This window comes from Lithobates pipiens, unplaced genomic scaffold (genome assembly GCF_037356315.1).
Source record: "Lithobates pipiens isolate NorthernLeopardFrog02 unplaced genomic scaffold, aLitPip1_a1.2 Scaffold_16, whole genome shotgun sequence".
NCBI lineage: Eukaryota > Metazoa > Chordata > Amphibia > Anura > Ranidae > Lithobates > Lithobates pipiens.
Window position 1 is genome coordinate 264,352,787 of NW_027507748.1, and position 25,480 is coordinate 264,378,266.

General features: G+C 40.8%; 1 protein-coding gene across 2 annotated transcripts in view; it reads right to left on the reverse strand.

Annotated features, from left to right (window-relative positions):
* Positions 1-2,377: 2,377 nt before the first annotated feature.
* LOC143982541 (ubiquitin carboxyl-terminal hydrolase 49-like) overlaps positions 2,378-25,480 on the reverse strand; it is a 110,018-nt gene continuing 86,915 nt past the window's right edge. Inside the window, exons 5-6 of one of the 2 annotated variants that reach the window (XM_077481374.1) lie at positions 21,365-21,567; positions 2,378-5,915 (exon numbers count right to left, since the gene is read on the reverse strand). In XM_077481374.1, the coding sequence (XP_077337500.1) occupies positions 5,695-5,915; positions 21,365-21,567 (424 nt within the window). In that variant the 3' untranslated portion in view covers positions 2,378-5,694. Of the gene's footprint in view, positions 5,916-21,364; positions 21,568-25,480 lie in introns of those variants that run through there. The other variant, XM_077481375.1, reaches the window with a different exon arrangement.

Consider the following 25,480-nt stretch of genomic DNA (forward strand, 5'->3'; position numbering starts at 1 on the left):
AAAAAAATAAAAATAAAAAACGCAATATGCATAAAATGTATTGGTTTGCGCAAAAGTTATAGCGTCCACAAAATAGAGGATAGATTTCTAGCATTTTTTTTTACTAGTAATGGTGGCAATCTGCGATTTTTATCGCAACTGTGACATTATGGCAGACACATTGGACAATTTGACACATTTTTGGAACCATTGGCATTAATACAACAATCAGTGCGATTAAAAATGCATTGATTACTGTAAAAATGTCACTGACAGTGAAGGGGTTAACTATGTTCCCTGGGAGGTGTTTCTAACTGAAGGGGGAGGGACTAACTACAGGAAGTGACAGATCGTGGTTCCTAGCTAATAGGAACACACTCCAAAGACATGCTGGTAAGTTAATCAGATCCGGTCTATAAATTGGCCCTAATATCTGTGTATGTGTTTGTAAGCGCATTGGGACTCTACGGAGTAAGACCGCACTATATAAAGATGCAACTCAACAATCTGTCACTCCTGTCAGAACAGAACCGGGAAGTGTGCGTTTACACACACTCGTCCCTGTCCCGTGCCTGCTGGTCATGATCGCTCATGGCCGGCGGTCATCGCGACCGACGGCCACAAGCATTGGCACCCCCGCTGTGCATCGGGCGTGCACCTTCTATCTGGACCCCGCGAGATCACATACAGTAATGTGATTTCGCACAGGGGAGCTAGCCTGCCACAGGAAAACTGCATTGGCTGGTCCGGAAGCAGTTAATGGCTGTGTGTTGAGTTATTTTGAGGGGACAGCAAATTTACACTGTTATACAAGCTGTACACTCACTACTTTACATTGTAGCAAAGTATAATTTCTTCACATGAAAAGATATAATGAAATATTTACAAAAATGTGAGGGGTGTATTCACTTTTGTGAGATACTGTGTGTAATATATATATATATATATATATATATATATATATATATATATATATAATTACACACACAATTTAAACTGAGTGGATTGTTTCACGAGGTGAGGGTTAACATGAACTTTAAGGTGAAAAATGTTTAGGTAGCAATATCACCCCCTCACACCCCCCCCCCCCCCCCCATAATCACCCGAGTCCTCAGAGCAGGAGCGCCAACAGGACCACAGAAAAAGGTTTACCATTGCTCAGAGCAGGTAAGGTTAACAACTTCAGCGCTAAAGGTTTTGCCCCCTTCATGACCAGGCCATTTTTTGCCATTTAGCATTGCACCACTTCAACTGGTAATTGTGCAGTCATGCAACACTGTACCTGAACAAAATGTAAAAATAGAGCTTTCTTTTGGGTTTATTATAAAAAAAAAAAAAAAAAAGACTACATTTTGAAAAAATAAATTGTTTTTTTGCTTTCTGCTATAAAACATATCCAATTAAAAAAAAATCCAATTTCTTCGCAGGCGAGCCATGTCCCTGGGGCACGGTGTGGTCTCTGTAAAGAGCCTATGATGCTGCTCTTTACCCATGTGATCGGCTGTGATTTGACACAGCCGATCACATGGGTAAAGAACAGCATCATCTACGCCATCTCCTCGCAGGAGAGACCTGTACAGGTAATCAGAGCACTGATTATGCAGTCCCAGCAGTGATGCAAGTCAGTGACTACTTGTGATGCCAATTTGTGCCCATCAGTGACACCCATCAGTGCTGTCTTTCAGTGCCACCTATTATTGCCCCCTCATCAGTGCTGTCTTACCAGTGCAGCCTATCAGTACCGCCTCATCAGCGCACATCAGTGAAGAAGAAAAATTACTCACTTACAAAATGTTCTGACAAACTAAGGAAAACTTTTTTTTTTTTAAATGTTCACTCTTTTTTAAATCACAAAAAAAATCCAGCAGTGATTTAATACCACCAAAAGACAACTCTTTATGTGAAATAATGTTAAATTTGGGTACAACATTGCATGACTGCAAAATTGCCATTCAAAGTGTGACAGTGCTGAAAGTTGGCCTGGGCAGGAGGGGGTGAACGATTGAAGCGGTTACACCTGCTTTAGCTGGTAACTGATCAAAGCCTAAATCTGTGTTAGGCAGTGAAAAAAAATTATTTTATTCCCCATTTCCGTTGTGCGACAACCAGTCCCCTGAAGATGCCCTTCCTGCCAGTCCCAGACTTACCAATGCTGCTCTTGTATTGTATGCGATGACCTAGAAGTGCCTACCTACATTCCAGTGATGGAGAGAAAGTGAGGGGACCACTGGCTGTCACAGGTCCAGATTAAGGTAGGAAAGTAAGAAGGAAAAATATGTTAAATCATACCTGTTTTTTTTAATGCTACCCACAGTTTTCCTCTAAACTGGAATCTTGATTAGGTTATTACAGCAAAATCTTTACAAATATGAAAACAAAAACATGCAGATCAAAAAGATACCAGACTCCAGATATTTATTAAGCTTTGAAGATTTGGGTCAATATTGTACAAAATAAAAATGAATACATTTTTGTGCCAGCACGTATTGGACTTGGGTGTGGACTGACTCCTGAGTTTGGCAGGTGAAGAGAGCAGTGACAGGAACACAGAGCTCCCTTGAACTTTTAACAGATTAAAAATTGGGTCGAGTTAGGCTTAAATTGAATTCACTGTATATTAACCACCATCTTGTCTGCACAAAGCATAGCAAACAGAGGCTTTGGAGAGATGGCTTTAGCCCCTGAGTTCAGCTGCCTCTCTAGCTTAAGAAAATGGGGGTGAAGTTTAACAAAAAAAACTCTACATTTAAAACATAGGGTTATATTGCTTGAAAAAAAGCCATTTAAACAGAGTGTCGGACAACAGGAAGAGGAACAGAAACTTCTTAAACACACAATACTGTGACAAACTCAGTACTGTTGCCTAATAAGCCTACTACTTTAAAAAACAGAAGCACTACTCCTGTTTGAGATTCACATCTGACTAAAAAAAAAAAAAAAAAAAAAAAAAAAAATGTATTACATTTCTAGTAATAAAAACAAAAAAACAAACAAACAACCAATGCCCCTTTGACATGATCTTAAAATGTTTTCGCTGCCTGAAAAGAATAAAAATAATAATAAAAAAACACATTTCCAATCCTTTCATTTCTTCAATGTGCTACTTTGCTCCTTACTGCACACCCAGTGCACCATTTGTTAGGACTGCTGTGTAGAAGCGTACCAGCTATGTCCACACACAAAGCAGATGATTCCGTAATGATGTAAGTAAATATCAAGAAGGAAAGTATCCACTACAAAAATGAAAGCTACTTCTGTAAGATCTTCTAGATTTGCAAGCACAAATGTAGTACTTGTATATCAGCTCCAGAACATCTGGCTCATACCTGGCAGCCCAATGTTGCCAATAGTCATGAGCCCTTCTATTTGTTCCAGCCAGCTGACTGTTTAGAGTTTGTAGCACCCATGGACTTGTATTACTATACAGAACGATCCATTTGCATGTGGTAAGTGAAAATAAATTATAAAGCTCCATTCATGGCAATTTCACACATCTTAACACAGGTAAATGTGATTTAGACCCCTTTCACACTGGGGCACTTTGCAGGCACTACAGCGCTAAAAATAGCGACTGCAAAGCGCCCTAGAAGTGCCGCTCCTCACTCTCCAGTGTGAAAGCCTAAGGGGTTTCACACTGGAGCGGTGCGCTGGCAGGATGGTAAAATAAGTCCTGCTAGCAGCATCTTTGGAGCGGTGAAGGGGCAGTGTATACACCTCTCCTTCACCGCTCCTGCCCATTGAAATGAATGGGGCAACATGGTTATACCGCCGGCAAAGCGCCACTCCAGCAGCGCTATGCGGCCGAATACCACCGCTAAAACGCCGCTAAAAATACCCACTTTTAACCGCCGGCACCCGCACTGCCGCAGTGTGAAAGGAGCCTTAGAGGAAAAAAAATAAAAAGAGGAAAAAACCGTGACATTTTTATGTTTCTAGACAGTATGCTACACTGTTACAAAAACAGTCATCCAACATTTTTATCTTGCAGCATGTTACATGATGAAGGGCCCTTTCAGGCAGCACTGAGTGGTAGGTTCCTGCATTCCTATGGACCGCTGGATGTAAATGGACTCTCTCGGTTTACATTTGCCTATCTCCAAGTCCAATCAGGCCCACTTAAAAAAAAAAAAAAATAGGCTGGGTGCTCTTCTGTTCAGGTAGGCCAGATCGGAGAGAGCCAGGTGTAAACAGAGTTTTGGACTTCACCATTTATTCCCAGCTGCCCATACAGCAAAGAAAATAAGCGGAGACAGACCTGTCATCCACCCCGCTCTGATCAGCAGGGGATCAATCAGCTCACAGATCCCCTGCTGATCGGAACCGAAGGAGCCCGCATGAAAGGGCCCTAAGGCTGGGTTCACATCTGTGCAGGGCACTTTAGGTGCATTAGTATTGAACTCTATATAATGTGCTTTTTGATGAAAGCACGTGAAAGATACAGCAATCAGGATTTTTTTTTTTTACTGCACCACACCTAACGCGCATGTACAGGGGTGAACAGGGCCTAAATGGCAAAAAGAAAAATGCAAGTGAATACAATAGTTTTGTGCCCATCTGGCATTGCTCTGCCAGTTAAAAATGTTAAACTTTCCATACATTATTTTATCAAATGTGATCATGATTTATGAAATTCTTGACTGTTTCAATAGAAAGACTTAAGAGGAGTGTAAAACAAGGGCATATAAGTGCAGGCACTTAAGGTGGTATTTCATACTTTTACAAGTCTTTTTCCTGGGACTCTAGACCACTCCCAGAAATCCAAAACAATCAGCATGCAAATACAGACTTTCTAAAAGTCATAGGCATGCCCCCTTTTCAACTTGAGTTTTAAATACCATGGCTTCGCAGAGCAATGCATTGTGAAATGGGGGCTGGTCGAGTTGATATTGCACAAGATGTTTGGGAACCTCCAGAAGCATTGTGGAGGACAGGAGGTGGCAGCAGTCATGTGATTGTTCAGTTCTCAGTGAAAATGGTGTGTACTTGTCATGTCTGCATTTTATGCCCATGTTTTACACATTTTCTCTAGTGCCAGTTTTGCTAAAAGGTTTGATGTAATAATTGTATTTTTGAGCAATGTTTATGATCGATGCCATCATCCTGATGCCAGCATGAAGGCACTATGCAGGTTTTAACAGGGTATAATTTTCTGCATGTTATATGGAAAAACTTGTACTTGGTATGGTTTATGAAGCATATTATGAACTGTGATATAGCCGAATAAAAATCCATCAGAATAGAGAGGTTTCAGATTTTAAAAGACCAGCATCTGCTATGAAGCTGATACTTTTCACAGGCGTTGAATGCTACTCCACATAATCACTATAGATGCTAATAATTTAATTAAAAGTCTAGCACAACACCCCTCACATTGATGAATGCTCGAGGGGCTCCATTCTATATCCTGTACATTCTAGGGATAAAAAAAAGCAAGTTTTAACAATACAAAGTTAAACAACCCTAGATCTTTAGAAATAAACTCTGCTCTAAAGACAGTTTGAAGGATGGTGCCATTTCCCTGCCATGCAGACACACATGGGAGCCATATGCCAAGTTCCTATAGGAGGACCTACTGGTCACACTGTAAGTCTTCTGGTGCTACTCTTACAAGATGATAAAAAACACAGCTAAGAACCAGTCTACATATTTAAAAACACCCCCCAAAAAAAAAAAAAAGAAAGCAAAAAAGCCAGGAATTTTATAGTGCTAGTGGTGTCAGGGTATGATTATCTGCCTGTTGCTCTCCTCTGTACTGGTTGGAGCTTGAGGTGGAAAAAAGAGATCAGGAATCCCTGCATCACTCGGCTTGTTGCCGTTTTGTACTCCACTCTGTGGCTTACTCCTCTGGGTGTAGAAAAGGATGTATGCTTGTGTCCTGCACACCTCCTCGACAGAGCACATGTTCAGTTTGGAGTCATTACAATGAACCCAGAACCCTACAAAAGAAAACAAGAGAATACAGCTTAGTTAGTTTGTTTACTGAATTTGAAACAATAATCACAATTTAAATGTGTTTTATTTATAAAAATGCACTATGAGCAGATTTGCATATGATGACAGAGCTGAAGAGAACATAATCTCTAGACCATGAGGAAAAACAATAGTTGGGTGTGCTGTTCTAGAGTAGCAGCATTCTTAAGAAGCAAAATGGAAAGTTACAATTTCCCATTTTTTACTATGCAGGGGGAAGGACTGAAACACGTGTGTTGTGGATTATATGTTGTGAGCAACTGGTCATTACTAGAAATCATGGGCTTTGAGCGGACGGTTTGGGCCGAGATGTACCACGTACTGAGAGAGCAGATGCTTAGGAATACTCACTATTTTTGGTTCTATTCCACGTCAAGACTTGCATTTCTGTCTATTTGGTTCAAGATTTGTATAGCCTGCCTAGCAGGTAAGGTGCTTTGCTGTAGTTCAACTTCATTTGCAAGTCTCATCACCATCCCCACCATGTGTCTGGACAGTGAATGGAGACGTAACACACTAATAAGCTCTTCTCTTTCTTCATATCAGTATGCCCTTTGCACTGCAGTATGTGTGACTGGCTCTTTGTGTGACTTCTGCCTCCTCCTCTCTGAGCTCTGCTGTATAGACTGTACAGTAGACTTCAAGAGACTCGTAGCAAGTACATCAAAATCAGGAATTTACATTGCCTGTATTTTAAAATGAACTTAACCACTTCCCGACCGCCTCACGCCGATATACGTCGGCAGAAGGGCACATACAGGCAGATTCACATACCTGTACGTTGCCTTTTAAGAGGTGGCGGGGGCACACGTGCCTGCGGGAAGCTCCATAAGTCGGGTCCCGCGGACTTTATCTTCGAGGGGATATCCACGATCGCCTCACAGAGGGGAAGAACGTGGAGATGCTAAAGTAAACAAGCATCTCCCTGTTCTGCCTAGTAACCGTGACACTGATCTCTGCTCCCGGTGATTGGAGCAGAGATCAGTGATGTGTAAAACACAGCCACGCCCCCCCCCCACAGTTAGAAACACACCTCTAGGACACACTTAACCCCTACACTGCCACCTAGTGGTTAACCCCTTCAATGCCAGTGTCATTTACACAGGAATCAGTGCATTTGTATAGCACTGATTGCTGTATAAATGACAATAGTCTCACAAATGTGCCAAAAATGTTCGATGTGTCCGCCATAATGTCACGATAAAAATCGCTGATCGCCGCCATTTAAATTTTTTTTTATAAAAAAATACAATAAAACTATCTCCTATTTTGTAAACGCTATAACTTTTGCCCAAACCAATCAATCGCTTATTGCAATTTTTTTTACCAAAAATATGTAAAGAATACATATCGGCCTAAATTGAGGAAAACTTTTTTTATATAGATTTTTGGTGGATAATTATAGCAAAAAGTAAAAAATAATGCGTTTTTAACAAAATTGTTGCTTTTTTTTTGTTTATAGTGCAAAAAATAAAAACTGCAGTGGTGATCAAATACCAAAAGAAAGCTCTATTTGTGGGAAAAAAAAAAAAAAAGGACGTCAATTTTGTTTGGGAGCCACGTCGCGCAACCACGCAACTATCAGTTAAAAATGACGCAGTGCCGAATCACAAAAAGTGCTCTGGTCAGGTAGGGGTAAATCCTTCCGGGGCTGAAGTGGTTAATGATGCATTAATTATTACAGAGCTACATTCATTTGTATTCATCGCGTTCTGCTCAGAGCTTAGCCTTAAAAGGGGTTGTAAAGGTTTGTGTATTTTCACCTAATCCTTCATCCTATACATTAAGGTGAAAGAACATCTTGCAGTGACCAGCCCCCAACCCCCACTTCCGCCGTTTTACTTAATTGAATCCTCAAACTTGTCCCACGGGGACGCTCCCAGGGGTGGAACTGACAACTCATGGGGTCCCCAGGCAATAGGAGAAGATTATGATGCCCCCGGGCAATAGGAGATTATGGGGCTACATAGTATACACACACACACAGAATACACATACACACAAAAGGTACTGGAGAGGTGGGGCAGCTATAATCTTGGATTTTTTTTTTTTTTTTTTAAAACACAGATTTTTACATACTGTCACTGGTTTTATTGAGGCTGGCAACTCTGATGGGGCTTATTAGCATGGGGCCCTCGGGCAGTGCCTGAATGGTCAGTCCACCCCTGGACGCGTCGTCTCTCAGCTAGGGGGTTCTTGGCTGTTGATTGGATAGACTGATAGCAGCGCAGCCATTGGCTCCCGCTGCTGTCAATTAATGTCCAATGACACGGCCACCAGGGGGAAGGGCCGAGTCCAGCATTCGCCGTCTATGGACGCTGTAATGGAAATTTGTGGATTCCGTATATAATTGTATTATATTTTATATGTATTGCACAATGCCCTCACTGCGCACACGGCACTAATAATGATTTCAGTACATGTTTTGCATTATTTCGAGTCTTGATTAGAATTAGCCTGCCTATGCAACACCCTTTGTTACCATAAACGTACAATTGTAATATTAATGTGATACCTACGTAATCATGTGTAGAAAAACCTTCAAATGCGTCATAACAAAGGAGAACGGTTATTTGGAAAGATGCTGATCGTATCTTGTGTCTGTTCCCTACTGCAATAGTTATTAATTTGGAACCAATCAATATGAGGATAAGCATTTCTCATCTATAAAATATCTATGCCAGGTGGCGAGCTTTGCCGAGGAGGGGTTTCCAGGTGACCCTGAGTATCCGAAACGAGGAGCTTGAGATGATCTGGGAATTTCTGATAATCAGCCGGCTGAGGTAAGCCTTTTGCTTACATTTGAGTTATCAGACTAACTTGATCAGTAAAGCATTTTTGGGACAAAGGGTACCTATTTTACTCCCCTTAATCGAACTGTATTGATTAGTGGTTATATGTTATGTTGTCACTGTCTACTGTCCATTGGAGTGTTAGAGATAACAAAGGGAAGAATAGTGCTGTTCACAGGTATATGTAGTACATCTGCTAGATAAAGTAGTTTAGAGGCAAGAGGGTATAGGCACATGTAGAGAAGACTGGCCAGTCATTTTGGGCATTCAATTAAGGGAATGAAGGGTAAGAGACCCTCAAAAATGCCCAGCGCAAGAGGAGCGCTATATATGAACCAAAGGTGCAGTTCCGCCTCTACTGAGCCCCTAGATTAATGGTTAAAGTGGACAGTGATCCACAATGGGTTACCAAAGTCCACAGGGACTAAGAATCATGCAGAGTATACAGCTAGAGAAACAGCTATGTATGTGAGCAGGGTGGATCAAGGGTGACAATTAACACTAGACCTTTCTGTCTAGTGTTAATTGTCACCCTTGATCCACCCTGCTGTCCCTTTCTGGACATTTTGATGTTAAGTTGTGGGATGAATTTGGGGTCAGGCACTACAACTAGTAAAGTCAAGAAACAGTAATGAGAGTTAAAACAGAATGCTTTATATGTTGTCAGAGAGGGAAGATGGGACGAGCATTATAGCTGCCCATCTCATCACAGAAGATACAGTATGTGAAGTATGGTATTACAATACATTGGATGCAAAGGATATCAGAACAAAATAAGGAAAGCAAAAGTTTAAGCAAGGAAGTATTAAAAAAGTTAAAAGAATGTGAGAGAATGATATGCATGTGTTGTGTACATATGGGAATAATGTAAGTGATTTTAGAGAGATATTTGTGCTTGTGTGTCATGTACGCAGATGTGACCCCCTCCTTTGCGCTCTCATGAAAGAATGCGGCTGGGATGAGAGGGTGATAAAATGGAAGGACACCATGCCAATTTAATTTTTTTAGACAAAACATTTATAACAAAATGTGCCGGGTTAACGAATCTAATGATGAAGAATGTGATCACAATTATTTTTTAATCCGTTTTCCAAATATGGTAAAATGAAGGTTGCATTTAACCGTGTCTTACACAAATTGAATATCCTTTGATAGTGGAAACAGTGCATTTAAAAAAGGGAAATTAAGTAAAATTAAGTAATATGTATCTTTTTAGGATCTAAAACTAAAGCCAGGTGACTTGTGGATTGTTAAGAGACATTTATATAGAAGGAAATGTTTGGAGACTAAATACAGCATCTACAGTAGGGATTGAAAGTTTGGGCACCCCAGGTAAAAATGTGTATTAATGTGCATAACGAAGCCAAGGAAAGATGGAAAAATCTCCAAATGGCATCAAATTACAGATTAGACATTCTTAGAATATGTCAAAAAAAAGTTAGATTTTATTTCCATCACTTAAACTTTCAAAATTACAGAAAACAAAAAAATGTCGTCTGAAAAAGTTTGGTCACTCTGCAGAGTTAATATGTTGTACTGCCCCCTTTGGCAAGTATCACGCTTTTTGTAGCCAGCCAAGAGTCTTTCAAGTCTTGTTTGAAGTATCTTTGCCCATTCTTCCTTACAAAAGTGTTCCAGTTCTTTGAGATTTCTGGGCTGCCTGTCACGCACTGCTCTTTTAAGGTCTATCCATAGATTTTCAATAATGTTGTGGTCAGGAGATTGTAAAGGCCACGGCAAAACCTTCAGTTTACGCCTTTTGATGTAATTCCCTGTGGATTTTGAGGTGTGTTTAGGATCATTATCCATTTGTAGAAGCCATCCTCCCTTTAACTTCAGATTTTCACAGATGGTATCAAGTTATCATCCAAAATTTGCTGAAATTTTATTGAATCCATTTTTCCTTCTACTCGTGAAATGTTCCCTGTGCCACTGGCTGCAATACAACCCCAAAGCATGATTGAGCCACCCCCATGCTTAACAGTTGGACAGAGGTTCTTTTCATTAAATTCTGTGCCCTTTCTTCTCCAAACATACCTTTGCTCATCCCGGCCAAAAAGTTCTATTTTAACCTCATCGGTCCACAGAACTTGTTTCCAAAATGCCTCAGACTTGTCTATATGTTAGCTATTCACAGCGCTGTGATGATACACTAGGGAAAGGGTTTGTGGAGTGTGTATCTTTAAATTAACATAACATTTAGATAATCACGAGCAGCTTGAGGTGGGCTATTGCCTTTTACACTCACGGGTGGAGGAATGGAGGCTATTAATTATCTAGCCTCACGACAGATTAATCCAGCGAATATTTTCTCCAACCACCATGTAATGATGGAGGAGGAGGAAGACATCACGGGTCTTTTGAAAACTTTAGATCATTTATTAGAGAAACAGGTTAAAACCTGGTGGGATGTACTCACATTTGAACAATACTTAAAAGAGGGTCTCATTTTCAGGAGTCTGAGATGGGAAGTATGCCCACAAGACGGTCTAAACGACCAACTTTTTATGGATGAATGGCTCACTTTTTTTAATAAAATGGGTATGGAGCTACAAGTTCTAGTTTTAAAAAGGAAAGAGATAAAATTGGCCAAATTAAAGGAACAGATTGAACAAATGAAAATCAAATTAGAACCTTTAGGAGACAGTAACCAAATGAGGGAGTTCAATGAGACAATGAAGAAAAAACTTGAGAAATGGGATAAAGATATTCAAAAAAAGAAGGTTAAGAAATATAATAGAGACGCGACTGACTTTAGAAATAATAAGATCTATGCCTGGCAGTCGAATGAAGGACAGGCCATAAAGAACCTAGCATCTACTGACACTAATGAACCTCCAATTAAGGAAAATAACAATTCCAAGCTGGGGAATAAAGGAGGGGTAGGGAAGGCGAAGACTAACAATAATAAAGGCCCCCTAATCCAGACACCCAATCGAGGGTATAATAACACTCAACAGGGTAGAGCGAGTTCCTATGGTAATTACCACTCACCTACACCATATTCGAGGGGAAGGGGAGATGATTATCACATGAACTATTACGATTACCCATCACCCTATGGGGAGAGGAGCCTTTACCCAGCACACTATGCACCCCATAGTAACCAAAGATGGGGACAGGAATATGGATATGATGGTAATCGAGGAAGGGGCAATTCGATACCATTACAGAATAGGTTTATGCCTTTGGCATACGATGATGGAAATGGAAGGATGAATGAACCTGGACTCCCACCTCGTACTCTTCCCCCTCCCCCTTTTTTAAATCAGAGGGGGAGAGGAGGAAGAGGGGGAGGGACAACCCCAAGGGGGCATATTCCAACCATGCCCAATGGACAGAGAAACGTACCTATCCAACAGGGAGGTCCAATGGGGAGAGGAGGAGGGGATGCAGGGCAGGACGGAGGAAACAATCCAAGAAAAAGACTGAGGGACACTTAGACAATGGCATCTTCAATTTGAGCAAGGTGATATTGGATAAGAAGGAAATGAATATTCTGAATATGGGACTTAAATGTGCTCCACGACAGAGTATGAATAAATTTGATGTATACATTGATATACACAAATATATTCGCACTTTAAACATCAAGAAACATTTTTTGATGCACCCTAATACGCCGAAAGTAGGGATCAATAACCCTAATAGCCAAATGGATAGTGGACTGAGGAATCGGTCACTATTCAATCCGCAGCTGACTGCCAATCATTTTGTAGAGGTTTTTAAAAACTTGGTATTAAATGATTTAGAAAAACTCCCTGTAAGTAAGGGTGTGAACCCTAGATATATAAAGGAGGGGATTACATCCCTAGAAGAAAAGAATGAGATCATTATACGCCCGGCAGATAAGGGAGGGGGGGTGGTAATCCTCGATAGATTATTCTATCACAACCAGTTGGAGGAGCTGTTAGGGGACACCACCACCTACAAAAAATTAAACGTAGACCCTACAGATGAATATAAGAGCCAATTAGAGTTGTTGGTGGAGTGGGGGTATGGGAAGGGAGTACTTAATCTGAAAGAAAAGAAATACTTGGTCCCTAGCTCCTGCAGGATACCGGTAATTTATACTTTGCCCAAAATCCATAAGGATGTGACGGCTCCTCCACCTCGCCCTATTGTAAACGGGATAGGATCAGTCACGTCGAGATTGGGCGAATACTTGGACAGAGCACTCCAACCCAGTGTTAAAAACACAAGAGCGTATTTGAGGGATACAACAGATTTGTTAAAATCCCTCAATGAGATCTCTATCCCCTCTACCATGGAAGTGTATTTGGTTACGGCTGACGTGGCCAGCCTTTATACCATTATTCAACATCAAGATGCCCTACTGGCACTTAACTGGGCCATGAGCAGGAGGGAGGACATTCCACATTCCCGGAAGGTGTTTGTGGGCCAGGCATTAGATTTTTGCATGACCCACAGCTACTTCTGGTTTGATGGATCCTTTTTTGCCCAGAAGGTTGGCGTGGCAATGGGGGCTAAATATGCCCCCAGCCTCGCCAACTTATTCATGGCTGAGTGGGAGGATAGATATGTGTTTGGTATTGACTGTCCACAACTAATTTTTTATCGCAGATTCATAGATGACCTGTTTTTTATATGGGGGGGAACAGAGGCTTCAGTTTTACATTTCTTGGAAAGATTGAACTCCAACACGAATGATATTAAGTTGGAGTTCAATATTAGTTCCACTGCGGTAAACTTCCTTGATCTCCTGATAGAGAGAAAGGATGATAAATTGAGCACGACAGTGTACTTTAAGAACACAGATCGAAATAGCTATTTATCAACTAAGAGCGGACACCACCCATCCTGGATTAGAAATATCCCTAAGGGGCAATTTCTAAGGGTCCGTAGGAATTGTTCAACTAAAGAGGATTTTGGAGCCCAGTCCCAAATCTTGAAGGAGAGGTTTATACAGAAAGGGTACTCAGAAACCATCTTGGATGAAACTATTGGGACGGTTGCAAATATTCCAAGGGAAACCTGCCTGGAGGGGAGGAGAAAGGAAGGGGAGGGGTCACAACATCAACTAAGATTTCTGTCCAATTTCCATCATCAATTTAGGGAGGTAGAACAAATTTTTAGAACACACTGGCATATTCTGGGTAGGGATAAATATTTGGGAGGGGTGATACCCAAAACCCCGGGATTTATCTACAGACGGGCACCCAATATAGGGGATAGGGTTGTAAAAAAGGTTCTGGACCCCCCTAAACGAATCACCATCTCTGGTGACCTGAAAGGTTTCTATGCTTGCAGGAGGTGTATATGTTGTAGAACTGTCCATCAGATAAACAGGGGGATCACCTCAATAACCAACAGTGAGGGTGAATCATTTGAAATCAAGGAATTCATGACATGCAATATGTCTTATATTGTATACCTGTTATGGTGTCCTTGTAAATTACTATATGTAGGACGTACAAAGAGATTATTGAGAGTACGTATCTCAGAACATTTGACCAACATCCGAAAAGGCTACCAGTACCATAGTGTGTCACTACATTTCAAGGAACACCATCAACAAAATCCCGATTTACTACAGTTTTGTGGAATAGATCATGTCCATCCCTCCTGGAGAGGTTCAAATCGGGTAAGGGATCTGTCGCAGAGGGAGACCAAGTGGATCTTCTTGCTGAGGAGCCTCTATCCGAGAGGGATGAACATAGAGCTGGACCTTAACTGCTACATTAGTGATTTATAGGCAAGTAAGTATGGACAGTAACAATGTGGTCCTAATAGGGAGAATTAGTCCCTTCAGTAGAAACATCCTGTATGAGATGTTGGGGTTCAGTGATTTCTCAAGTTTTACAGATAGTTGGTAGCAATTCCGATATGGAAATGCATATGATGTCCACTATCTGAGGTAGTAAGCCCGAGAGGGAAATGTATAGGAGGTTACCAACCATTGATCTCTAAAATAAGTCTTCACATAAGTTTCTGATGGGGAAACCCTGAAATTATTATGATATTGCCAATTTCATCTCTGTTTAGGGTATTAGCATTGGGATCTCCTTCTATGCGATTTTAGATTTTTTAGAATATTTTGCATTTGGAGTTGTATTTATATGTTAAGTGCACCCGCAATATAGATGGTATCTTGGAGATATATTCACTTTTGCTTGAATTGAATTAGATTTGCATGTGTAATATCGCAATTTATATTTCTATCAGCCAGTTGAAGACGTATGATATCTATTATTGTAACCATTATTGTAAACGTTGGCGCATTGATGACACGGCGACAGAGTATGGCACCAGTCTATAGTTTTATATACACTGGTTTGCACCCTGTATTGTGGGGAGGGTTACTCAGGATTAGTTGACTTAATACAATGCGTCATACAGATGGACACCGTTTACGTATATGGAGAGATACTACTGATGGTTATTAACATCACTGGAGGTAGTACTTTAAGGATTCCACATTTTCTCAATGTTGGAATGCGGGGACATGGAACTCAAATACTAGATTATTGTGGAGATGGGGACACTTAGTCTCGATCCCGACGCATGCGAGATCTACTAGCATGAAAAGTTTGTTAAACATTGAGACCGGAGCGGAACCTATAAAGCATCGAATGCAATATCTAAGGTCGAATGTTTTGATACACGTGACAAATACCGACGCACGGACAGGAAACTGTAGCGAACTCTTAAATCGAATGTCTGGGGTGAAGCGCCGTTTTTCGAGATGGAGGGGTCGAATGTTGTGATTTGTGATTTGGGCATGCGCAAATCGGGCGTTTGGCGTCGGCGCGTGTTTTGGACGTGAGTATACACTCCATTAATATGGGAGTGACAGAGGAAAAATTAAGGACGCTGATTCGACGATGGGGGAATATAAGGAGGGATGATGGACCAGATAGCCAATCCCATGATTAAGTCTGATGTGACGAAACATGTCGGGGGCGTGGCTATCTGGAGACTTTTGAGCTGACATACACGGAGCTGGGAAGGAGGCACAGGACTGAGAGGACTGTTTTATTTGACTTGAAGGCGCCCTTTTTCGAATAAACCCGCTGTGTGGGACCAGGCGGGACGTACGAGGAGGGGTGAGATCAAACGATACAGTATCGCATCTTATGAGTCCGCCGTGACCACCAATGCCCCGACGTATTCAGAGTAGTATTGTGGAGTGAAGTTGTGAAGCGAGTCTTTTTACTCTCTTGAAGTGATTTTGCATTTTTAAGTTCATGTGAGTGCATAAGGAGTGAGATTTTTTACACATTAAAGAGTGTTTGCAGTATTACACTATTGGGGTCTCCCTCTGTGATTTCTCTTTGAGGTATATATTTATACAATGAAGTGTATAAGTGGAGAAGTTCCAATCGGATGTGCTGGGGTCTGAATTCCATCTTGAGAGATCATTTGAAAGCCCTTGAGCCTCACACGAGAGTGTAAGGCTTAGCAGTCGGTGAGTGTTTTCACGAAGGGGGGAGTAGAAATCACGGTTGGTGTGGTGAAGGAGTCACTTGTAGAAAGGAATCTGAACACCGGATACTCTTCCTATGCATTTATAGAAAGACTTTCTGTAATCTGGATGCTTTTTTGAATATTGTGTGGTGGATGGACTATATTCACATTCATTTATATGTAGTTTTCACTATATGTGTAATCTAAATGTATATTTGGGTATTCACTGAGTGATTGATAGTTATATATTTTGTTATTGATTTTGCCAATTTATGATTTTAGATAAGATCACTGAGGAGGTGAGGTTCTGTGCACTGAAAGGTACACAGTTTATAGCGCCACGTGCAACTAACTAATTAGTTTTTTGATAATTCATTATTATTTTTGTTTGCACCTATTTATATTGTCTATATGTTCATTTGCAAAGTTCAAATGCTGATTTTTGTGGCGAGGACATAGAAGAGGTTTTCTTCTGGCGACTCTTCTATGACGACCATATTTGTACAAGTATATCTTTATAGTGGAATAGTGTACCACAACTCCAGTGTCTGCCAGATCTTTCTGGAGGGATCGTGCAGTCAAACGTGGGTTTTGAATTGCTTTTCTCACAATCCTGCGAGCTGTTCTGTCTGATATTTTTCTTGGCCTTCCAGATCTTGCTTTAACTTCTACTGTTCCTGATGACTGCCATTTCTTAATTACATTCCAAACAGAGGATATTGACATCTGAAAACGCTTTGCTATATTCTTATAGCCTTCTCCAGCTTTGTGAGCGTCAACTATTTTCAGTTTCAGTTTTCTAGACAACTGCTTAGAAGAACCCATGGTGCAAGGTCAGATGAGTCTGGCCATTTAAAACCTTTGAGATTGACATCACCTGGTCTTCCCAGACGATGATTGAGAACAATCCATGACACTGGCAGGTCTCAGCTTTGCAAAGGGGGCAGTGCATGCTATAAATTCTGCAGGGTGCCCAAACTTTTGCAGACGCCATTTTTTGGTTTTCTGTAATTTTGAAAGTGTAAATGATGGAAATAAAATCTAACTTTTTTTGACATATTATAAGAATGTCTAATCTGTAATTTGATGCCATTTGGAGATTTTTCCATCTTTCCTTGGCTTCGTTATGCACATTTTTACCTGGGGTGCCCAAACTTTTGATCCCCACTGCATTTCATGTACAGTTTTGCAAAACTTGAAGAAAAAGTCACCTGGATTCACAACAGACACTGCAAAAATGACTAAATTAAAGAAATCTCCGATTTGTTTCCCTCTTGTGATAACAGTCTAGGGTACTTTATGATTCAATTACTTTAATTTTAAGGGATATATATATTTGAAAAGTAGTTTAGCCATGTTGAAGTCATATTTGTCTTTTGTACCTCTTCCATTTTATGTAGAATTGTCTGTTTACATATGCTGATAAGTCAGCATACCAACAATTAAGCTAGAAGGCCATTCTGGCCACAGGAGTGTACAGCCAGTACTCTGTAAATATGTCTTATCAATCATTTGTTTTTCACAATGAAAAGTAATTTTGTAATGAAAAAAGCTGCTCAGCTATTATTTTCTCCACAATGGAGTTTTTGCCTCTTTGGCCAGGACTACCTCCACCTAAGCGTGTGGAGGTTCCAGATTAAAAGGTAATAGCAGGTATGGTTAGTAAAATATTGATCAAAAAAGAGGAGACTAATGGAAATTTGTAGGTTCTGTATATAATTGTATTCTATTTTATATGTATTGCACAATGCCCTCACTGTGCACACGGCACAAATAATGTTTTCAGTACATGTTTTGCATTCTTTCGAGTCCTGATTAGAATTAGCCTGCCTCTGTAATGCCCTTTGTTACCATAAACGTACAATTGCATGAATGTGATACCTATGTAATCATGTGTATAAAAACCTTCAAATGCATCATAATAAAGGAGAACGGTTATTTGGAAAGATGCTGAGCGTATCTTTTGTGTCTGTTCCCTACTGCAGTAGTTATTAATTTGGAACCACTAATCAATATGAGGATAGGAGTTGCCTATCTATAAGATATCTATGTCAACGTCGAATGCTGGACTCGGGAGTGCACCCGCAAGGTAAACCCCCGGGAAATCGATTCTCCCAGGGGGTTATCTAAAGCGGGGAGGAGTCGAGAAGTTGAGGTTCAGGGCCACACTGTGCAAAACGATTTTCACAGTGGAGGCAAGTATGACATGTTTTAAAAAAAAAATAAAAAAGGAACCTTTAGTATCACTTTAAGAGAGTACTAGCCACAAACATTTAAGGGGCTATCATTAACCACTTCAGCCCTGGAAGGTTCGTAAAAAATGGCCTGGTCAGGAAGTGGGTAACACTTCCTGACCAGGCCATTTTTTACGATACGGTACTGCATTGCTTTAACTGAAAATTGCTCGGTCATGCGATGTTTTACACAAAACAAAATGTATGTCCTTTTTTTCCCCACAAATAGAGCTTTCTTTTGGTGTTATTTGAGCATCTCTGCGATTTTTATTTTGAAAGAAAAAAATAATATGTACTTTTTGCTATAATAAATATCAAAAAAAAAAAAAAAAATGTCTTCAATAGTTTAGGCCAATATGTATTCTACTTTTTTTGTTACCAAAAATAATCGCAATAAGTGTATAAGGATTGGTTTGCACAAAAGTTATAGCGTCTACAAAATAGGAGATATATTTATGCCATTTTTATTATTTTTTTTTATTTTTTTTATTAGTGATGGCGGTGATTAACGATTTTAAGCGAGACTGACATTGCAGTGGACAGATTGGACACATGACACTTTTTTGGATCATTCACATTTATACAGCGATCAGTGCTATAAATAGCTGATTACTGTATAAACATCCCGGGCAGGGAAGGGGTTCACACTAGGGGGTGATCAAGGGGTTAAGTGTTTCCTAGGGTGGTGTTTTTACTGTGGGGGAATGGACTGACTGGGAGTAGAGAGAGATCGCTGTTCCTGATCACTAGGAACAGCAGAGCTCTCTACTTCCCTGATAAAACGGGGGATATGTCCGTTTACATCCCCGTTCTGGCTTTCTGAGGATTGATTGCGGGTCGCCGGCGGACACATGGATCGGCGCCCCCCCCCCCCCCCTTAGCTCTTAAAGTGGCCAACGTGCACCTACAGCAGTTTGCGCAGCGGCGCCAACCTGCCGCAGTATGATGGCGGTTGGTCGGCAAGAGGTTAACCCCCATCATAAGAGGCACTTTCTTATGACTACTGCATTCTGCAAGCTTCAGAGAACAATGGGGTGGCCCCTAGAAGTCACATATAGGTGTCCTGAAGTGTAAGTATAGTGGCTATCTCAGCATGGACTCAAACCAGGCCAAGCCCCCATTCAATTTCATTGAGTGCAAAATCAATCAAACCCAAAACACACACTGGATGCAGATTGGTTTGTCTGAAGAGCTGCACCAGATTTTGCACTCTCCAGCTTTAGGAAATCAACCTGTGTTAACAAAAAGGTGCATTTATTTTATTATTGGATTATTATTCACGATATATAGCACCAACAGTTAACGCAGCACTTTACAATGTATAGGGAGGACAACACAATTACAGTACAATACAAAAAGGTACAGGAGGGCCCTGCTCATAGAGCTTACATTCTACTGGGTGGTGGTACAAAAGGTAATAGCTGCAGAGAATGATTTGATGGGAGTGCCATTTTTATTGAATGGCACATTACATACAGGGAGGTTTTCTTCCTATTGAATTTAGGTACCGTATATACTCGAGTATAAGCCGAGATTTTCAGCCTCTTTTTTGAGGCTGAAAGTGCCCCCCTCGGCTTATACTCGAGTCATCGCTGTCTGCCCGCTCGATCAGCGTGTCGAGCAGACAGACAGCGGCCATTCTATTCAAAAGCCGCGCCTCCGGCTCCGCCTTCGCCTGTGATAGGCGGAACACTGAATTTCCCAGCAGCCTGTGTTCCGCCTATCACGGACATCGTATCATCCTCGTACTACGGACGAGGATGATACGACGTCAGTGATAGGCGGAACACAGGCTGCTGGGAAATTCAGTGTTCCGCCTATCACAGGCGAAGGAGGAGGCGCGGCTTTTGAATTTTACAATGGCCGCCGAAGAGGGCACGGGACGGAGGCAAGGCAAGGCAAGGCAAGGCACGGCACGGCACGGCACGGGACGGGACGGAGGCAAGGCAAGGCACGACACGACGGCAAGGCACGGCACGGCACGGGACGGCACGGAGGCAAGGAGGCAAGGCACGGGACGGAACGGAGGCAAGGAGGCAAGGCACGGGACGGAGGCTCGGGACAAAGGTAGGCTGGACACACACACACACACACACACACACACACACAGATACACACACACACAGGGATGGGTGGATGGATGGAGACACACACAGGGATGGGTGGATGGATGGAGACACACACAGGGATGGATGGATGGATGGAGACACACACACACAGGGATGGATGGATGGATGGATGGAGACACACACACAGGGATGGATGGATGGACACACACACACACAGGGATGGATGGACGGACACACAGGGATGGACGGACACACAGGGATGGACGGACACACAGGGATGGACGGACACACACACAGGGATGGACAGGCATGTCTCACCCTCGGCTTATACACGAGTCAATAAGTTTGCCAGTTTTTTTGGGGGTAAATTGGGGGCCTCGGCTTATATTCGGGTCGGCCTATACTCGAGTATATACGGTAGTTTGCAATTGAAATTTATTTTTGCTCCTGATATTGCCAAAATGCAATAAAGTGCTGCTTATTGAATGTGGCTTTGTACAAACATGAAGAGCAGGGGTGGCCAACCTTTTGACTTTCCTGGGCCACACATAAAATACACTAACAATAAAGATAGCTGATGAGCAGAAAAAGTCAGGCAGATCACAAGTTAATAATCACCGATAAAGAGAATGTAGCTCAGTAATAAAAGTTCATTTATTTTGTAATGTTTTTTTATTATAAAAAGAGGGCAACATAAAACTAGTGCGATATTTGACAGTTTATGATAAACTAAAGCATTAACATCTGGTTCTATGGATGTAATAGGATTCTCAAGGTGCACATCAGATATTGTGGTTCTAGTTTTGCCCTTTGGGCGTTTCATCCTTAAAAATTGTTTCTCACAAAATAGGCATTTCCAAAAACTTAAAATATTAAACTGTTAAAAACTTACCACCCTCTGTGTTGTAGCAATATGCTGTGTAGTGGCCAGAACCAAATCCTTTACCATGATGCATCACCACTGCAGAAAGGTCATAAAGATAAGTCCCAGGATCTGAGGGAGATAGTGCACCTCTACAGTATGGCTCCATGTTCAGAACTTGGTCAAAAAACACATGAACTCCAATTTTCTCACGGTGATTACGGCCAGACCACCTGTGTATGAAAAGGAACTACTTTAATGTAATTTATAGTATTTTGATAACACTTTTTTTTTTACAGATAAAGAAATCAACGATGGAAATAATCTCGTCAATGTATGTTCATAAAAACATTGTTTTTATGTATAGTTTGCAACTATAGATATACAAGAAGACAGCCATATTTGTCCATTACAGAATTAGAGGTGCACCACATAGAAAATGTTGATACTGAACCCAAAAATTCAGGATGCACTTGGCCGAAACTGAAAATGACAAATTAAAAGAGATTAATATATATATATATATATATATATATATATATATATATATATATATATATATTTTTTTTTTTTTTTTTTTTTCCTAGGTATAATTGTATTATATTCAACTTTTTAATGACTATCATGAATTTAAATGATTATGAATTTAATGTCCGCCATTAATCGTCACTTTAGCGCAAGAAAAGCTCAAGAATACATCCCCTTAAATTCTATGTATGTCTTCACACACTTGCGCTTCCATTGTGGTGTTAAAAATCTTGCCTGCTGCATTCTTGGTTAGTTAAACAAAAAAGCACAAAAAAAAAAAAATCCCCTTAGAAATGCATTGAAAACACAGCAAGATGGCAAAATGCCGAAACACCATTTCTGGCAGTCGACATTTTGGCGCATCTCTAACAAGAAGGCTTTGCTGTAACTGATATACATGAACTAACAGACCAAAGTTAGCTTCTTTTCTAAGATACTTACTGATTTTTTTATTTTTTTTTAGATTAGAAGGCTATAATGGTTACTCATTAGCTAGATTGTTAGGCTTCTGTAGAAGGGCATATAAGAAGATGCAACATTTCATAAGTACAACTGTGCTGGTGATTGGACAGGTAAATCCAATGCGCTGGTGTCAGGGCTGGCTTAGCCCTTCCTTCTCCTGGGTTTCATCCTCTGACGTACATGCCCCTGTCCTCCTCCATGAGTTCCATAGACGGTTTCCCCTCAAGCCCGGTGGCCCTCCGAGGGAGAGGGGTCATTGAGAAGGGGTACGGTCAGGGCTGGCTTAGCCCTTCCTTCTCTGGGCTGGCCGCTCAGCTGTCGGCTAATTGCCAGCTCTCGTCTCTCTCCACAGTTAACAGCTGTTCCAGATGATGCTCGTCTGACCTGCCTACTTAAAGCCTTCCAGCTCACTTCACCTCTGCCTTCGCATTGGTCACATCACTAGAAACCATCTCTTTCAAGACTGGCTTGCTGACATCCCTCCTGGCTCCTTATCCTGCTTGCAGTTGCTCTACTTGGACTTCTGGCCTGGCTGACTACCCGATCTGGTTACTGGACTCTGGCTATGCTTGACTACGCTTTTTCTATTTACCTTTTTATTTTTATTAATAAACAAGTGTGATTTGATTGTACTTCTGTCTCAGTCTGAGTCATGGTTTCTGACAGCTGGTGTATATTTTATTTATTCAATGCCGCTCATCAGGGGCACCTTTACAGTGAAACATGCTTTCTGCAGATCCATACTACTATTGCTTCATCAATCAATATAATTCTAGAGCAGAGCTATATGTTAATACTTTTAAAATTCACCCGAAGATTATACGCTTCACGTTGAAAAAAATAAAATAAAATCTTTTTGCACCAGTGTTAAATTAGGATGACAGAGAGAACAGATTATGAAAGAGAGACTATATACATACCCTTTATCTTCCTAAATACTTGATTGATAGAAATGTATGACAATTACTTATTAGCTTGTGACACGCATAAATTAAGTCCAATTTATTTCATACTTTGCTCAATTATTCTAAAAAATTCTCAAGTTAAAAAAATAATTACCAGGAAATCTGCATCTACTGTAGTAGCCATTTAGAAGAGGACACCTAATTAGAAGCCTTTGTTCAACGGCAAGTAAAGCTGGCAATCCAATTTGGATTCAGATTTTGAGCCATTGGTGGCCACTGTAGTTGTACAGATGTCCATTTACTGATTTACTTCTGTTCATCAACACACAGGGACAGCACTTACATTCATTAAGAAGTGTCCCTTGTGCTGGTCGCTTGTGTCCTTTTCTACCCCCTCAATCCAGAGAAGGTTTACTAAAGCTTCCATCAATGAATAGTGCTCTATGAATGAAGGACAGGTGGTTGAATGAAAGCTCTTCATTTATAAAGATCTTTTCATTGATTGTAGAAAACATACAGCTCCTATAAATGGAGGTTGTCAGAAAGGTATAGTCGGCACTGTTGACAAGGGCCTATGACAGGTCCAGTGGCTGTATTAACCCCCAACAGCACTGAAACATTACAGCTGGGGCTGTAGGTGTGGGCAGAGGACCAAAGATTTCAAAAAATAAATAAAAATCAGCCACCAGTATTAAAGTGGTTGTAAACCCTTACAACCAACTTTGACCTACAGGTAAGCCTAGATGAAGGCTTACCTGTAGGTCCAAGAAATATAGGACATAGATATTTGCCGAAAGACAGGCATCGCCGTCTACGGCACATGCGCCGTAAACATTGGCGAGCAGGCGCACTGAGCGCGTCGCAGTTAACGGCGATATGCCGCGAGTGGCGGCTCCCGTGCGCATGCACGGGAGTGACGTCATTGTGGCTCCGACGAATGACAGCGCCGGAGCAGCGAGACCCACCAAGAAGATGGAGGATCCGGACTACAGGGGATAGCGGTGACATCGCTGGCTCCTGTGTCAGGTAAGTGACACATAATGGACTACTATTCGATGCATTGTAGCCCATTATGCTTTACCTTTGCAGGCAATCAAAGAGGAAGTAAACCCATCAGGGTTTACTTCCTCTTTAAAAGGGACACTTCTCATTGAATCACTCTTAATGATTTTGTATTTCTCGGATCTTGGTGCGGTGGGGTTTGGTCCAATCCCTAGTTAGATTTTTACCGCTGTCCCACAATCTGTCAGGAGAATCTACCCTACCCCCAGTAAAGTCATAACACACAGGGAGTTTGACTGAAATGTCACACTGCTTTTTTTTTCCCCACCAGCCTCTAGTTTCACAATATTCCTATGAAAAGCATTGCAAAATTATTTCATGCTAGCTTTTACAACACGGTGTAAGGGTATCTTCAGTTTTGTGGGGAAAAAGCTAGCAAAAAAAAACAAAACAAAAAAACATAATATAGTATGTACAATTGCTACACAAGTTCTATTGTAATTGAATGTTATTAAAAATTACCTTTCCTGTTCAATTTGCAGCACTATCATTTTCTGTAAAATGCAATGCAATATGGCAACCCAGAGGTGTTCTGTACACAGAACGTCCCCCAGTAACGTAATTTCCTACTTGTATGACTGACTTACTGATTTTGCCAGAAGTTTGCACTAAGCTACAAGTCATATTTTGGGCATCCACTGCAAAAAAAAAAAAAAAAATCTTTAGTGAGATACGATTTCAAAAGGGAAATCATGTCTAAAAGGAATGCAGACCCTGCCACTTTCCTCATCAGACCCCTGAAAGTGGAGTAGCTAAATTGATAATTATAAAATCATTCCGATTCACATTCATTTTGCATATGGACACAAACAGCCGTTATTTCTTCAGGATACAAAAATGTAGGAATCTGCAACAAAGTTTGTTAAAATCCTTGCAATATACATAGATCACTCAGAGGGGAATGTTTTTTCTCAACAAAAGTGGAGTTACTTTTTAAGAAACATGACACATATGGGCTTACTAGCAGAGAGGTCCAAAAGTACAGCAACAAAACAGCATTAAGATGGAGAGGGTAAACATTTAAAACTATACCTTCAATAAAAATTGAAGGTATAGTTATATATATATATATATATATATATATATATATATATATATATATATATATATATATATATATATATATATATATATATATATATTTATTAATATTATATAAAATATATAATTATACTTCCACAGTGGTTTA